General features: G+C 48.6%; 2 protein-coding genes across 2 annotated transcripts in view; one reads left to right on the forward strand and one right to left on the reverse strand.

The window, feature by feature from the left end:
• Positions 1-15,109, reverse strand: part of nt5dc1 (5'-nucleotidase domain containing 1) — a 44,572-nt gene that overhangs the window by 26,021 nt on the left and 3,442 nt on the right. Inside the window, exons 5-6 of the mRNA XM_079753803.1 lie at positions 14,582-14,661; positions 14,040-14,121 (exon numbers count right to left, since the gene is read on the reverse strand). Coding sequence (XP_079609929.1) covers positions 14,040-14,121; positions 14,582-14,661 — 162 coding nt within the window. The remainder of the gene's footprint in view (positions 1-14,039; positions 14,122-14,581; positions 14,662-15,109) is intronic.
• On the forward strand, positions 8,081-13,776 carry col10a1b (collagen, type X, alpha 1b). Its single transcript, XM_079753801.1, has 3 exons — positions 8,081-8,219; positions 9,083-9,242; positions 11,588-13,776. The coding sequence occupies exons 2-3, from the start codon at positions 9,098-9,100 to the stop codon at positions 13,426-13,428; spliced, it is 1,986 nt and encodes a 661-aa protein (XP_079609927.1). The 5' UTR covers positions 8,081-8,219; positions 9,083-9,097; the 3' UTR covers positions 13,429-13,776.

Genomic DNA, 15,109 nt, shown 5'->3' on the forward strand with positions numbered 1-15,109 from the left:
ATGAAGGTTGCTCTGGATGAGGAACCTCCTGATGACCTCATAGTCAGACAGACAGACAGACAGATAGGGATCATACCTTCTACCTACTCTCTTGATCCCCGTCCAACCACATGACAACCTGTGGCATCGCACATCAACAGGCTCCTAGCCACCACTATATATTACTATTATATTGGACATCAACAGGCTCCTAGCCACCACTAGATATTACTATTATATTGGACATCAACAGGCTCCTAGCCACCACTAGATTTTACTATTATATTGGACATCAACAGGCTCCTAGCCACCACTATATATTACTATTATATTGGACATCAACAGGCTCCTAGCCACCACTAGATATTACTATTATATTGGACATCAACAGGCTCCTAGCCACCACTATATATTACTATTATATTGGACATCAACAGGCTCCTAGCCACCACTAGATATTACTATTATATTGGACATCAACAGGCTCCTAGCCACCACTATATATTACTATTATATTGGACATCAACAGGCTCCTAGCCACCACTAGATATTGGAATCCCTTAATATTTCAAATCCCTTTTCCATGCCTCGCTGCCACTAAACCGAGCAGATCCACTCCGACGGAGTGCGTCTGAAATGCTAATCAGGCGCCCAATTAGGCGAGCGCGAGACTTTCCAGACTCATCAGGGAGCCGGAGCCGGGAGGAGGATGACTGCATGGTCTCAACTTGTCTTTTTATGAAGCCCTTAAAAAAACACCACGGCTGTTTCCACAACAACGTCAAAGCAGGCCACAGCTCATAGCTGAGATCAACGCACCACTTTCACTAATTGTGAATAATTACAAGACTGGGGCCCACGGACAATTAGAGGGGCGGAGAGGGAGGTGCAGGAGGAGAACAAGAAGCAAAACCAAACCGAGGCTTCTGGTTGGTCACAGGAGGTGGATCCCCGCTACCTGATTGGCAGGAAGCATGGTGGTGGTGGAAGGAGGAGAAGGGCTTTTATTGTGATAGTTCAACCCAGCAGCAGGTTAACCACCACTGGGCCTCGTCTGCTCATTAAGCACCAGGAACATTAAGCACCTCATTAAGCTTTAGCACCAGGTAGTAGGAACCGAACAGGCAGCGAGAGGAGAATGACTTGAGGACAGCCATGCTGTGGGCTTTGTATCCTAATACTATGTTTGCTTTGGGAATTGCTGACTTCAAAAACAAACCTATTTTAGATACCGTCAAAACCAGCACACATGTCTGGCTGCCCCACAACTTTACTGGCTGAATGACTCAGTCTCTCTCTCTCTCTCCCCCCCCCCCTCTCTCTCTCTCTCTCCTCTTTTAAACTGCGGGGACAATCTTTCGGTATTCGGCAAAAACAAAAACAATTCTATGCAGCTTCAAATCCAATTGATTTCAAACTGAATTCAACAATGTTCAAAATCCTTTTCCTTCCATAAATTCTTTGATTCTGATAGAAATTAAGGCATTTTAATGGAGATTCTAAGGAGTATTTCTCATGGGAGCAACACAGAGAGAACTAGAACTATGGGGCAGGATAATGTAGCTACCATGGTGCACTTTAAGATAAATAAAATACAATTTAATTAAATAGATTAGATAAAAGACTGGAAACTCCATTTTTGGTAATAAGGATTTTAAATAAACCACCTGTTCATGAACACACAAACAGGTCAACACTAATGTGTATCCCTCATCCTATCTAACCCTTACCCTAACCTCATCAGCTATCCCTGACCTCATCAGCTATCCCTGACCTCATCAGCTATCCCTGACCTCATCAGCTAACCCTAACCTCATCAGCTAACCATAACCTCATCAGCTAACCCTAACCTCATCAGCTATCACTGACCTCATCAGCTAACCATAACCTCATCAGCTAACCATAACCTAATCAGCTAACCATAACGCTGACCTCATCAGCTAACACTGACCTCATCAGCTAAACCTAAGCATATCAGCTAACCCTGACCTCCTCAGCTAACCCTAACCTCATCATCTAAACTAACAGGTTACAGTCATCAGTGGCTCCTTGTTTACCAGGAGTTTAGGTGCAGAACCTATATTCAACATAAAACAACCTACCTGGTTTAATATAATCAGCTGACTACTCAACAGAATGAACTGCCTTCAATATCCAAGTAGCATTAAATGTGCTTCATTAATCCCCTATGGAGAATGTGGGTCTAAACATAAAAAACAGGACAGGAATAGAACTTAAAAAGAGATTTACAAATAAAGATAATAACAACATATAACAACATATAAAATGACAAGTTTAAAAGGAGACTGAAATTGACCCAATCCGGTTTTCATAGTGGAAACCAAAGCAAAAAAAGGCTTCCTGACCAGAGTTGATGGGCTAGTTAAGTTCTGAGGTCAGCTGTGTACATTACAGTTGAAATGGGGTGAGATGAACGGACAACTGCACACCACCTCTCTCTTTCCTCTCTCTAACCCTAACCCTCACTTCAGCACATCTTAGCCAAAAGCTACATAGCATAAAAACACACTCCTGTTTCCACGAGGATTCAACAACACAACAGAATCTAAAATATACCTCATAAACCTCGACGCTCCATTTAGAGCATGGGAACCTTCTGAGAAGGTGAGGTACCGTTTGAACCCCCAGCAGTAATTGCTGTTATTGAAGCCATTACAGCCGTTCATGAGCTAGAGCATGTCCATCACTATCTGTGCATCAGCCGCGGACAGAATGTCCCAGAAGGAATGAGTAGAGCTCATAGCTCGCTACTTGTTCCTCTCAGCTGAAGGGTAGCGAGTTGCAACAACAACTAAAAGTCCTCCACACCCCTAGCACTAAGAATAGCATTGGGAGTCCATCCCATCTCGGCACCAAAATACCACCAAACCGACAAAAACAACAGACCTGAGATTGCAGGAGAACAATTTATACGCAATATACCCGACCCAGGATACCAGAGAGTGAAACTACCAGCACCACACCCAGGTTCCAGTCCTCTGATCGGACGAGGTTGGGAAGGTAGTTTCCTCGAAAGCGGATTATCTCAAACCTTTAATGACTCCTTGGGGATAATTGAAAGGGGGGGGGGGGGATTGAACTGCTTTCATTGAGCTTTCATTTCAGTGATATGACCTTTGACCCATCACCTAGAGCCAACCCTCTGAGGAGTCTCTGTGAACTGATATGTGATGTCCTGCTCACTGGCTTTTGGAGTTTTCCCACAGTATACAGTTGGACAAATATCCTAGCTTTGATGGCTTCAGTAAAAATAGTCCAGAATGGTGAGCGTCACCTAAAGGATCGCGTAGGTTGGGCTCCATCGACCGCGGGGAAAACCTCCCTGCCAACGCTACACTTTTCCCTTCTGTCCTTTTTTCTATCCCGTAATTATTTTGAGAGCTTCGTAATTTGGTAAACACCAACCGTGCTTCCTGAAAGAAGCATGAAACCTCAACGACTGTGTTTAGAGGGATGGGTTTGGAACCAAACACCTCCTCTGGCCCCTCAGGGGTCAAGCATGGTAAACGGGGCCTCATGGGCATGAGATAGAACCCAGAATAGTCTGACACCGACCAAACAACAACCCCAACGTCTGACATCAACGTGCACCAGCCAGTCTAAAACAGTGCTCCTCTTCCCCTGAGTGGGGACCCCACCCGGAGTCGCCGGGAATACCGATGGATCTGCGGTCGCGACAACAAGAGCAAGAAGTTCAATACCAAGCAGAAATTAAATGACGGAACAGAGAAGTTTCCTAACATTGCACTTAACGATCCACTTTAAACGGTGCTTGTGAAACTGCCACCTGCATCGATGACTGATCATGTTCACCTGCGTTTATAAATCCTTTATCATAAAGTCTGAGCACCTCAGAGAGGGAGACTGCACTGTCGGGAGAATACCAGAAAAGGAATAGCGACGTCCTCCTGCACGGAGCTCACTCGGTACGCTCTGACCGCTCTCACCGCCAGATAAACAACAGTGTGAAACAGTAGGGTGTGAAGTCCCCGGTGAATCCCGGGATATCTATACATTCAAACATTCCAAACTCAGCTGAAGCCCGGCTGGTCACAGCGGAGCAGCACTCGGCCTTAGGAGTCAGGACTGTAAAAGTACCAAAATAAAGAGCCCAATAACGGGATATGGGTTTAAAGGAAACCTCACAGTGAACCCAGGCATATTTAACATGTGGGATTTGGGGAAACGGATAACGTGGCTAAGAGCTATTTATTTGTTCTTCAAAGGCAGTCTAGTGTTATTGGGTTGAATCCGGTGATGCATGCATAAAAAGCACAGTACTGGTCATTATGGATTCAGGTTATTGACCTGAAACAACAACACACAGACCAGAGGGAGCCGCCTCATCTCATCCACATCCTCGTGTGGTAATAAATTAAATGAGCTGTGTCCTGCAAAACCAAACAGAAACCACTAATGGACCTGGTATTTCACTGTCTTTGGTTCAGGACAGTGACTCTGTGGGTCACTGTCTTCAGGACGGTGACTCTGTGGTTCACTGTCTTCAGGATGGTGACTCTTTGGTTCACTGTCTTCAGGACGATCTCTGTGGTTCACTGTCTTCAGGACGATCTCTGTGGTTCACTGTCTTCAGGACGGTAACTCTGTGGTTCACTGTCTTCAGGACAGTGACTCTGTGGTTCACTGTCTTCAGGACGATCTCTGTGGTTCACTGTCTTCAGGACGGTGACTCTGTGGTTCACTGTCTTCAGGAAGATCTCTGTGGTTCACTGTCTTCAGGACGATCTCTGTGGTTCACTGTCTTCAGGACGATCTCTGTGGTTCACTGTCTTCAGGACAGTGACTCTGTGGTTCACTGTCTTCAGGACGATCTCTGTGGTTCACTGTCTTCAGGACGGTGACTCTGTGGTTCACTGTCTTAAGGACAATCTCTGTGGTTCACTGTCTTCAGGACAATCTCTGTGGTTCACTGTCTTCAGGACAGTGACTCTGTGGTTCACTGTCTTCAGGACGATCTCTGTGGTTCACTGTCTTCAGGAGAGTGACTCTGTGGTTCACTGTCTTCAGGACGATCTCTGTGGTTCACTGTCTTCAGGACGGTGACTCTGTGGTTCACTGTCTTAAGGACAATCTCTGTGGTTCACTGTCTTCAGGACGATCTCTGTGGTTCACTGTCTTCAGGACAGTGACTCTGTGGTTCACTGTCTTAAGGACAATCTCTGTGGTTCACTGTCTTCAGGACAGTGACTCTGTGGTTCACTGTCTTCAGGACGATCTCTGTGGTTCACTGTCTTCAGGACGGTGACTCTGTGGTAATAAGTGGCCTTTTCACTTCTATTCAGTTTATATCGGCCCCTCAGTCAATGGCAAAATTACTCTCTGTAAAAACATTAGCTAAGACAAGATAATGGAATGACCAGGTACTGGTGGGGTGATTTACATTAAACCTCCAGCCCTGAGGTCATCATAGACCTGATGTAGACTAACTCCAGCCCTGAGCTCATCATAGACCTCATGTAGACTACCTCCAGCCCTGAGGTCATCATAGACCACATGTAGACTACCTCCAGGCCTGAGGTCATCATAGACCACATGTAGACTACCTCCAGCCCTGAGCTCCATCATAGACCACATGTAGACTACCAAAAGACATGAGGTCCTACGTAGACCTCGTGTAGTCTACCTCCAGCCCTGAGCTCCATCATAGACCACATGTAGACTACCTCCAGGCCTGAGCTCATCATAGACCTCATGTAGACTACCTCCAGGCCTGAGCTCATCATAGACCTCATGTAGTCTACCTCCAGGCCTGAGCTCATCATAGACCTCATGTAGTCTACCTCCAGCCCTGAGCTCATCATAGACCACATGTAGACTACCTCCAGCCCTGAGCTCATCATAGACCTCATGTAGACTACCTCCAGGCCTGAGCTCCATCATAGACCTCATGTAGACTACCTCCAGGCCTGAGCTCCATCAAAGACCTCATGTAGTCTACCTCCAGCCCTGAGCTCCATCATAGACCTCATGTTTACCATAGAGTGCGTTACATAGGAACTAGGCCAGAGCTCCAGTGACTATATGTGGTCACAGAGCATCACGTCATGTCTGAGCCTCAGCCCCTGTTTACTCTATAGAGGACTTGAAAGATTCAAGGCGACACGCTGGCAGACCCTCCCAACAGAACCCGGTACACACTAGGCAGGGTCGGGTTTACTTATTACATGCTGATTCTGAAAGATGAAACATCAACCAATAAACAGATTGCTTTGTTAGGTTAGCTTAGGTTAAGGGCTAGGGCTAGGTTAGGATAGGTTACGGGTTAGGTTAGGTTAGATTAGGTAATGGGTAAAGGCTAGGTTAGGTTACAATAGGTTTAAGGTTAGGTTAGGTTTTAGGTTAGGTTAGAGATAGGGTAGGTTAAGGGTTAGGTTTGATTAGGGTTTAGTTTTAGGTTAGGTTGAAGTTAGCTGAGGTTTAGGGTTAGGTTAGGGGCCACTTTCATGGTGAGATAAAGGGGACGGAAACACACATTTCACAGAAGACAGAAGAAGGGAAATGAATCCATGACACATCAGGTTATTTTGGTCTGTGGGTTTTGTGTAAAACTGTGATAAAGAACAAAAAAAGGTTTCTCAGCATCAAACCTACCGATTACGCTCCTAATGGTGGATTATCCACTTTCTTCTTTTTCATTCTGTATCCTCAGCAGGGTGTGACACCGTGCCCACGCCAACTTAATTGAATTTAAATCACAACGTTCTGGCTGTGGGTAATAAAGTATAAACCGGGGATCTATTTTAATATCTTGAGTGCCGTTGAGCCATGAAGCAACGTGTAATCATTCGTATACAACCTCTGCCGTCCGCACGCACACGACACCACGCTGGTGAAGGTCCACATCCAGACCTAGACCACATCCAGACCTGAACCACATCCAGACCTGGACCCCCTCAGACCGGCCATCGGATCAGGCAGGCCCCCCTGCTAGGGGGCCTGCCTGATCCGTGGCCTATGAGGACTAATCTAATACTTTGTGCAGTAAAATAAGCATTGCTTTCTCATCGCTGTGAGATATGAACCTTCTCTTTATGGATATAGTAAAGTCCCCTCGGTCTGCTGCTGGGACCCCCCATGTGTCACCTAAACAAACCGCTATATTACTAGCATCCACGTTTCTTATGGCATGACTAAAACACTACCCTTGACCATAGGCTGGGGGAACCCTAACCCTAACCCCCATAGAAGAGGGAGACCCAACTCTGCCCTCCGGTGTCTCAGTTTGGTACTGTATCTCACTGACATTGGATTATATTTTTGCACACAAAATAGGGTGGCACTTAAAAAAGCTCTTGTTCAACTGACGCTGATGTATCCAGAAGTATTATTGTATATGCATGCCAGGACATTAATATGTTGAATTCTGACCAATATCCTTCAAAAGTGCCACATTGATTTATTGGTTGATTGATGATGCCAGTTGAAGTGCCAGTATTGGAAATACATCAAGAAATTAGAGACTTCATGATGGAGTTATTCTTGTTGAATAAGACGTTCAACACCAACAGCCCACCAACAGACTCCAGAAACCTTCTGAACCTCCTCAGCTTGAGTAGCTTCAGTGGAAACTTAACTTAAACCTAACCCTTTAAATCGACTACCACAGAGCGGCGGACTTGTGCTAATCTTTCACTGCAAAAGACAGAACAGAGGAATCAGGTCGCCAACCCAGGACCAGATCTCAGGTCTAAACTCAAGACAATATCTAAACCCGCTATTAGCAGTTCCTCAGAAGACCAGTTCAACACCAGATAGACTGATACAAGGTCTAAACCCAAGACCAGGTCTAAACCAAAGACCAGGTCTAAATCCAAGAGCAGGTCTAAACCCAAGACCAGATCCTAACCCAAGACAGGAGGAGCTTCACAGGAGATCTGCTGCAAAAGGTCAGGAGGATAGAAGGAAAGAGAGGAGAGTAGAGGTGGAGGAGGAAACAAACAGCAGGAGGGGCGGGGTCCAGCCGTAGTCATGGTGACGACGCGGCACCCCCTCATTAAAGACCATGACATCAGAGAGGGGAGGAGCCTCAGAGCCTGGACCTCTGTGGGATGGAGAGGACCAGGGTATAAAGACCTGGAGCCCAGAGGCCCAGGAAGCAGCAGCAAGAGGTCTGAGCAGAGACGTCTTCACACTCTAGGATTTAACCCGGGACAGCAGCTTCCCGACCCCCCCTCTGTTCTCTGGAGCGTGAACCTAAGGTAAGGGCTCTTCTCTCTCTGGTCTGGTCTCCACCTAGTCTCGCTCTCCCTCTGGTCTCTCCTGGCCTCTTTCCTGGTCTCTCTCTGGTCCTTTTTCTCATATCGCCTGGTCTTTCCCTCTGGTCTTCCTCTGGTTCCTCTCTGGGATCTCCTGGCCCTCTTGCTCCCATGGGGGACAGGAGGTTTTCATGGGGGACAGGAAGTCTTCATGGGGGACAGGAGGTCTTCATAGGGGACAGGAATTCTTCATGGGGGACAGGAAGTCATCTAGGGGGACACAAGATTTTCAGGGCATGTGGACCTGGTCTGACCAGGACAATGGGAGAGGTGGGAAGTGGAGCAGAGAGGTGGAAGAAGGAGTAGAGAGGTGGAAGGAGGAGCAGAGAGGTGGAAGGAGGAGCAGAGAGGTGGAAGAAGGAGTAGAGAGGTGGAAGAAGGAGTAGAGAGGTGGAAGGAGGAGCAGAGAGGTGGAAGAAGGAGTAGAGAGGTGGAAGGAGGAGCAGAGAGGTGGAAGGAGGAGCAGAGAGGTGGGAGGAGGAGCAGAGAGGTGGAAGAAGGAGCAGAGAGGTGGAAGGAGGAGCAGAGAGGTGGGAGGTGGAGCAGAGAGGTGGAAGCTCAGCTAAGGAGCAGGAATGGCCAAACTGGTCTGAGATTAACCCAAGTGCTTCTTACTGAGCCACCAGGTGCAAAATTAAAGTATTATAGGTTGTAAATGGTGTGTAACTGTAATCCAATACTCTCAGTACTGGCTGATGATTGATCCCATTGTCTTTAATTTCACTGCTTGTGTCCGGTGGAGTTTCAATGTGTTCACGTTGAGTGACGTTATCCCCGTATTGAAATGATCTTCCCGTCTTTCCTAGGTTTAGCGTCCCAACATGGATCTCCGCGTTACCAGCGTTCTGTTCGTCCTGCTCGCTCTCGTCGCAGCGACCCCCGATCGCCACTACCAACACGCCAGGGTCACCAAGAGCTACCCCGTCAAGGGCCACCAGGTTAAGGCCCAGCAGGTCAAGAGCCAGGGTGAGCCACGTCCCCTTGGACAACTCCTCCACACCTCCACACCCGTAGGCAAGACAGGATCCCGATCCTCTGGCACCCGTCCAGAACGTTTAAATAGGGGTCGTATAGATAGTTTAGATTGGGACAAATACAAAAACAATGTTGTCAATCAAAATACCTTTTGTTGAGTTATCATTCAGTAGGAGTAGTAATTCAGTAGGAACTCTTCTTATTGAATAGGACTTCAACTCCTCTCTAAACCTACCTTCATGGACCAAGGTGCACGTTTATTAGCCCTTTGCCAAATACTGTGGTTAAATGGTCAGAGACACCGACTTACAAATGTGTGTGAATGTGAAATGGGAAGAGCAGACCTCATGAGGACTGCAATAAGCTCAGACCTCAGTGGTCTGGGTTAATTGCTGAGGGCATGTCCCTCATTGAAAGCCCCTTAGGTCACCATGTCTTGGCAAAGTTAAAAATCTACGCCCAGACAAAACACTTATTTTTTCTTTGAGACAGTGGTTCATTCTTTTTTTTTTAACAACTGCCTGACATAAAAGTGAATTACACCCAAACGTCAAAAAGAGCTCAAATTAAAATAACTCCATAAAACCAGAAGCACCAAACTCATTACAACAATCTTCTGTGGTTTTGTCAGTCTGGCTTCTTTGAAAAAAAAAATCCCCAAACAACGCAAATAGCGCGGCGAGAGTTCCAGACATCAAGCACTAAACGTAAACACACCGTCGCTACTTAACATAGCTTGTGGCTGTAGATCACCTGAAACTGACTTATTTTACTTCCAGTACGACGGAGTACACATTTATTTGATTTATAAAGTTAATTTTGCTACAGACGTGTACATTGTTGAGATGACACATTCAGTAATGACAATAGATGGCAAATGAAGTGGGATATTGATGAGCTTCAGAGGTCATGATACTTGACTGGATCCAGATAGACGTAGGAAGAGTAAATCACAGTTCCGGAAGGGTTGGGCGTCAGGACTATCATCACCGTCACGCTGCGGTGGTCCAGGAAGGTTCCGCCCTAACACACACACTTCACCCTAACACACACTTAACCATCTCTGGTTTGCTTTGGAACAGTTTTGTGTGGCGGGGGTTCTGCCAGCCCTTTGTTTTCAAATACACGTGCAGTTGAAGCACCATCGCAGTGTTGTGTTTTCTCTCAACCTTTCTTCTCGTTCTGTCTCTTGGGAGTAGACGACTGGTCCTCCCCCACACATTTACACAAGCTGATAGAATCACAAAGCCCAGAGAGGGCACTTCATAGTTTTTCATAAATTTAGGTTTCAACTTCTGCCCTCTTAGACTATGTCGGACACTTCCACTCACTATTATTATGTAGGAAATGACACAGAGTAACCGTTTCAAACCACCGCAGGTGCGACTTCTGCAGACCCTGACCCTGCCCAGCTCGGGCCAATTTGATCCTCCTACCAACAGGGAGGCTGCAGTCATAGCCAGAGGGAACTCAAGCAGTCGAGATCTTTATGCAGCGTGTCCGCAGCGGCAGAGCAGTACACATACAGTATGAAGGCATCAGGCTTCCCCAGCGAGGAAGTATGTTTATGTTGTGCGCCGCGTCTCAGACACTTAGAACATTCCAGAACACAAACCACCGAGCTGCACTGCCCTCAATACCAAATTCAGTGGCATAAAATTCGGGGTCAACAACTGGAAAACCACTAACTATACATTCAGCCGCCTCAGCTGGCCCAGGAAATTAGAGGCGGTACGTATGGAACACGCTCGTTAGAGAGCAATGCCCATGAACTGGTGCGGCACCCACAGGATAGTGGGACTGAGTGGGAACATCCTGTCTACAACTGGTGTTGACCCTGACCGCTGTACATGATTAGAGGTGGAGTGGAAATGATTCTACACTCTTTGAAAAGGTCATGGTGCAAAGATCCACGGCTTATTCAAGTAAAAGATTACATCTTCACTTGGAGTGCGTCATCTGTGTGTCGAATTCCCCCTCAGCAACACAGAGCAAAGAGCCGATGTGTTCTATCAAGTGATGCGTAACAGAACAGCAAATCAATACTCCCTGTGTCACAAATAACTCCTCCATGTGCCCTCATCTTCATCAGTGACAGTATTGAGTGTCGACAATAACAATGTCCCCTGCTGCAGGTTCAGCTGCACCTGCCCCCCCACTCAAAAAGAGAAGGTTTGGTTTTTTTGACAACAAAAACCGAAGAATGAGAACTCTTCTCACGTGAGGGCCAGTCAGCCAGAGTAGATTCCCCGTCTGCGCCGCCTTTGGCCTTCGATATAAACTCTTTTCTTGACATGTCATGAGTCATAATATTTCTGCCTTCCCTTTTCTTCCAGTCGGTCCCCAGGGCCCTCCCGGTGAGCCCGGCCCCATGGGCCCCTCTGGACCCCCTGGTGAGGCCGGCCAAGGGTACCAGGGACCTGCCGGCCCCCCCGGCGCCCCCGGGAGCCCAGGCCATTCTCAGGCTGGCAAACCCGGAACCCCCGGGGGCCCCGGGAAACCAGGAAGCAACGGGGCCCCTGGCCTCCGGGGAGAGCCTGGGGCCCACGGGGCCATGGGCCCCCGAGGGTCTCCAGGGTCCTCAGGGACCCCGGGGCCCGCTGGGTTGACCGCCTCGGGCAAACCCGGCCCCCACGGCCTGCCTGGGTCCATGGGGCCCCGAGGAGAGACCGGTCTGAAGGGACACCCCGGCATCCCCGGCCTTCCCGGCCAGAAGGGAGAGAGGGGCCACGGGGCGGTCGGACCCCAGGGTGCCCCCGGCGCAGGGGGCCCTCAGGGGCCCTCCGGCATGCCCGGCTTACCCGGAGTCGGCAAGCCCGGAGCCTCCGGATACCCCGGCGAACCAGGGAAGGGCGGCAGCCCGGGAAGAAACGGCGCCCCTGGACCGATGGGCGTGCAGGGGCCCAAGGGCCACACCGGGGCCCCCGGCATAGGAGGGCCAGGCAAGCCGGGTCAGGACGGCTCCCCCGGTCTGCCGGGGTCCCACGGGCAGAAGGGGCCTCAGGGGCCCTCCGGACAGCCCGGCGCCCCCGGCATTCCCGGTACGGGTAAACCAGGAACCCCCGGGAACCCGGGCATCAGAGGGTCCCCCGGTACCTCCGGCACCACGGGACAGAAGGGAGAGCCCGGCCACACCGGGTACACAGGCCAGCCCGGCGGCATCGGCGGCATCGGCCCCGTCGGCCCCCAGGGGGCAAGAGGGTTCCAGGGAGAGACCGGCGCCGTGGGACCCAAGGGCGACCTCGGGTTGGTGGGAGAGCCAGGGGCCAAGGGGACCAAGGGGGACCAAGGTGCTCAAGGATTCACAGGTAAGCCAGGGCTCCCAGGGCTGACTGGTCCTGTAGGATCTACTGGTCACACTGGTCCTCAGGGCCCGAAAGGAGTGGAGGGACACGGCGGGCCCCCAGGCAGCCCCGGCTCCAACGGGGCCCCCGGGCCAAAGGGCCACACCGGACACTCCGGACCCCCTGGGAAGAGCGGCGAGAACGGAGCTCCAGGCGGGAGGGGGTCCGTCGGTCCTCCCGGCATCACCGGCCCCGCCGGAGCCAAGGGCCACCCCGGCCACCCCGGCCAGCCCGGCCCCGCCGGCTTGACGTCTAAGGGGGTCAGCGGCCCCATGGGGCCTCCTGGAAACCCCGGAGCCCGAGGGCAGGACGGGCTCCCCGGAGCCGCCGGAAGGCCCGGCCCACCCGGCCCCCCTGGAGAGATGGCCTACCACCACGAGAAGGCCATGCCCATGAAGGCCGAGGAGTACGTGATGCCCCACGAGATGATGAAGGCCCCCATGTCGGCCTTCAGTGCCGTGCTGACCACCGCCTACCCCCCCGCCGGCCAGCCCATCTCGTTCAACCAGGTGCTGTACAACGGGGAGAGCCACTACGACGCCCACAGCGGGGTCTTCTCCTGCCAGGTGCCCGGCCTCTACTACTTCTCCTTCCACATGCACGTGAACGGCGCCAACGCCCTGGTGGCGCTCTACCACAACGAGGAACCCGTCCTCTTCTCCTACGACGAGTACAACAAGGGCTTCCTGGACCAGCTGTCCGGCAGCACCGTGCTGCAGCTGCAGGTTCACGACCGGGTCTTCATCCAGGTCCCGGATGAGGAGAGCAACGGCATCTTCGCGGCGGACAACGTGCACTGCTCCTTCTCCGGGTTCCTGATCGCCTCCACGTGATTCCCCCTCCCTGACCTCCACCAACCTCGACGGGTGAGGAGCTGCTCCATGGAACAGTTCGGTCCAAAATAGGAGGGAAAAATGCCTTTGGAATTGTTGAAAAAAAAATCTAATATGGCAAAAAATTTACCAAAAATTTACCTGTTTCCTGTGGTTCATATTGTTCCTGTATCCCAGAGTAGTGATTGGGCGAGAGCAAGTTTAGGCATAACCAATCAGAAGATCAGAATAGAAATGGTGCTCTCCAACTTCCTGTAACATTTACAGCAAACCTTTATGTGTATGTTATTGTATGTCGTCAAAATGTTGTACCTGTAATTGACATGGAAATAAATGTGCTGTATTTGAGACTGATGCTTCTGTATGATAATCTAAATGATTACAAGGAGAATTTCTAAAAGCATTTCTTTAAAACAGCGATCTACCATTGGTTGTATAAAGGGAAAACAATAAAGTTTGAGTTCGAAAATGAGAAAGAGCATATTTCTGTGAACAAATCGCCGTGAACGAAACGCTGAATTGCACACACTCAGCATCTTTGAATTCATAACATTCAACCGTTTGGAGCCAAATCCTTTAACAGAATATTAAAGTGGAGGTTGAAGGCTCACCTTTAAAGGCCGATGTGTTGAAGTTGTGGTCGATGGCCGCCAACATGTCCTTCCAGAACTCTGAGTTCACCTCGTTGCCCCGCTGCACAGACACAAGGACACACTTTACCTTTTCTATTCCATGTGACAAAACTAACTAGAATGCGTTTCATCCTCACGAACTGTGAGTGTGGTTGCCAAAATGCTAACGTCAGCGCTAGCATCACCGCTGCCTGAACGTCGTAAAAAGTGGTCCAATTCGGCAGAGCCATCCGCCCATTGACTTACATTGTAAAAAAAAAAGAAGCAGAAAAAGCGTAATAGTTTATAAAGTCTAAAGAGTTGAAAAATGCCGAGGGATAGCCATCATGTCGTTAAAGACTTTTTGATATTTGAATGGTTTCTGTAGCTGAAAGCATGCAGGAGCAGTTAACTGCACAGATAGCAGGCAAAGGGAATAAAGGAAACTTAAGAAGAACAGTGGATGTGCTTGCAGTAGCAACCACACTAATAAACAATGATTGATTATTGGAAAGACGAAGAGGAAGAGGAGAAAAGGGTACCTTGTTCAACATGTCCACCACCCGACCACACAGCAGTGCCCCGGGGAGATCGAAGTAGTTGTCGTAGAAATAGTAATGTGCTGTGGGAGGCAACGGCATATCAGACAGGTTATAGTTAACATCAACATGATTTATTAGAATTCATCACATAGGATTTAGTAGAATAACATCACCATATGATTTATTAGAATAACATCACATAGGATTTATTGTAACATCAACATATGAGTTATTATAATGTCATCAAATTGATTTATTACAACGTCCCATAGGATTTATTATAATAACATCAGCAGGATTTATTATAATAACATCAACATATGACTTATTATAATAACATCAACATGATTTATTATAATAACATCAACATGATTTATAATACAATTACATATGATTTATTATAATAAAATCAACATGATTTATTATAACAACATCAATATGATTTATTATAATAACATCAACATGATTTATTATAATAACATCAACCTGATTTATTATAGTACCATCACATAGGATTTATTATAATAA

This window comes from Pollachius pollachius (genome assembly GCF_949987615.1).
Source record: "Pollachius pollachius genome assembly, chromosome: 16".
Classification (NCBI taxonomy): domain Eukaryota; kingdom Metazoa; phylum Chordata; class Actinopteri; order Gadiformes; family Gadidae; genus Pollachius; species Pollachius pollachius.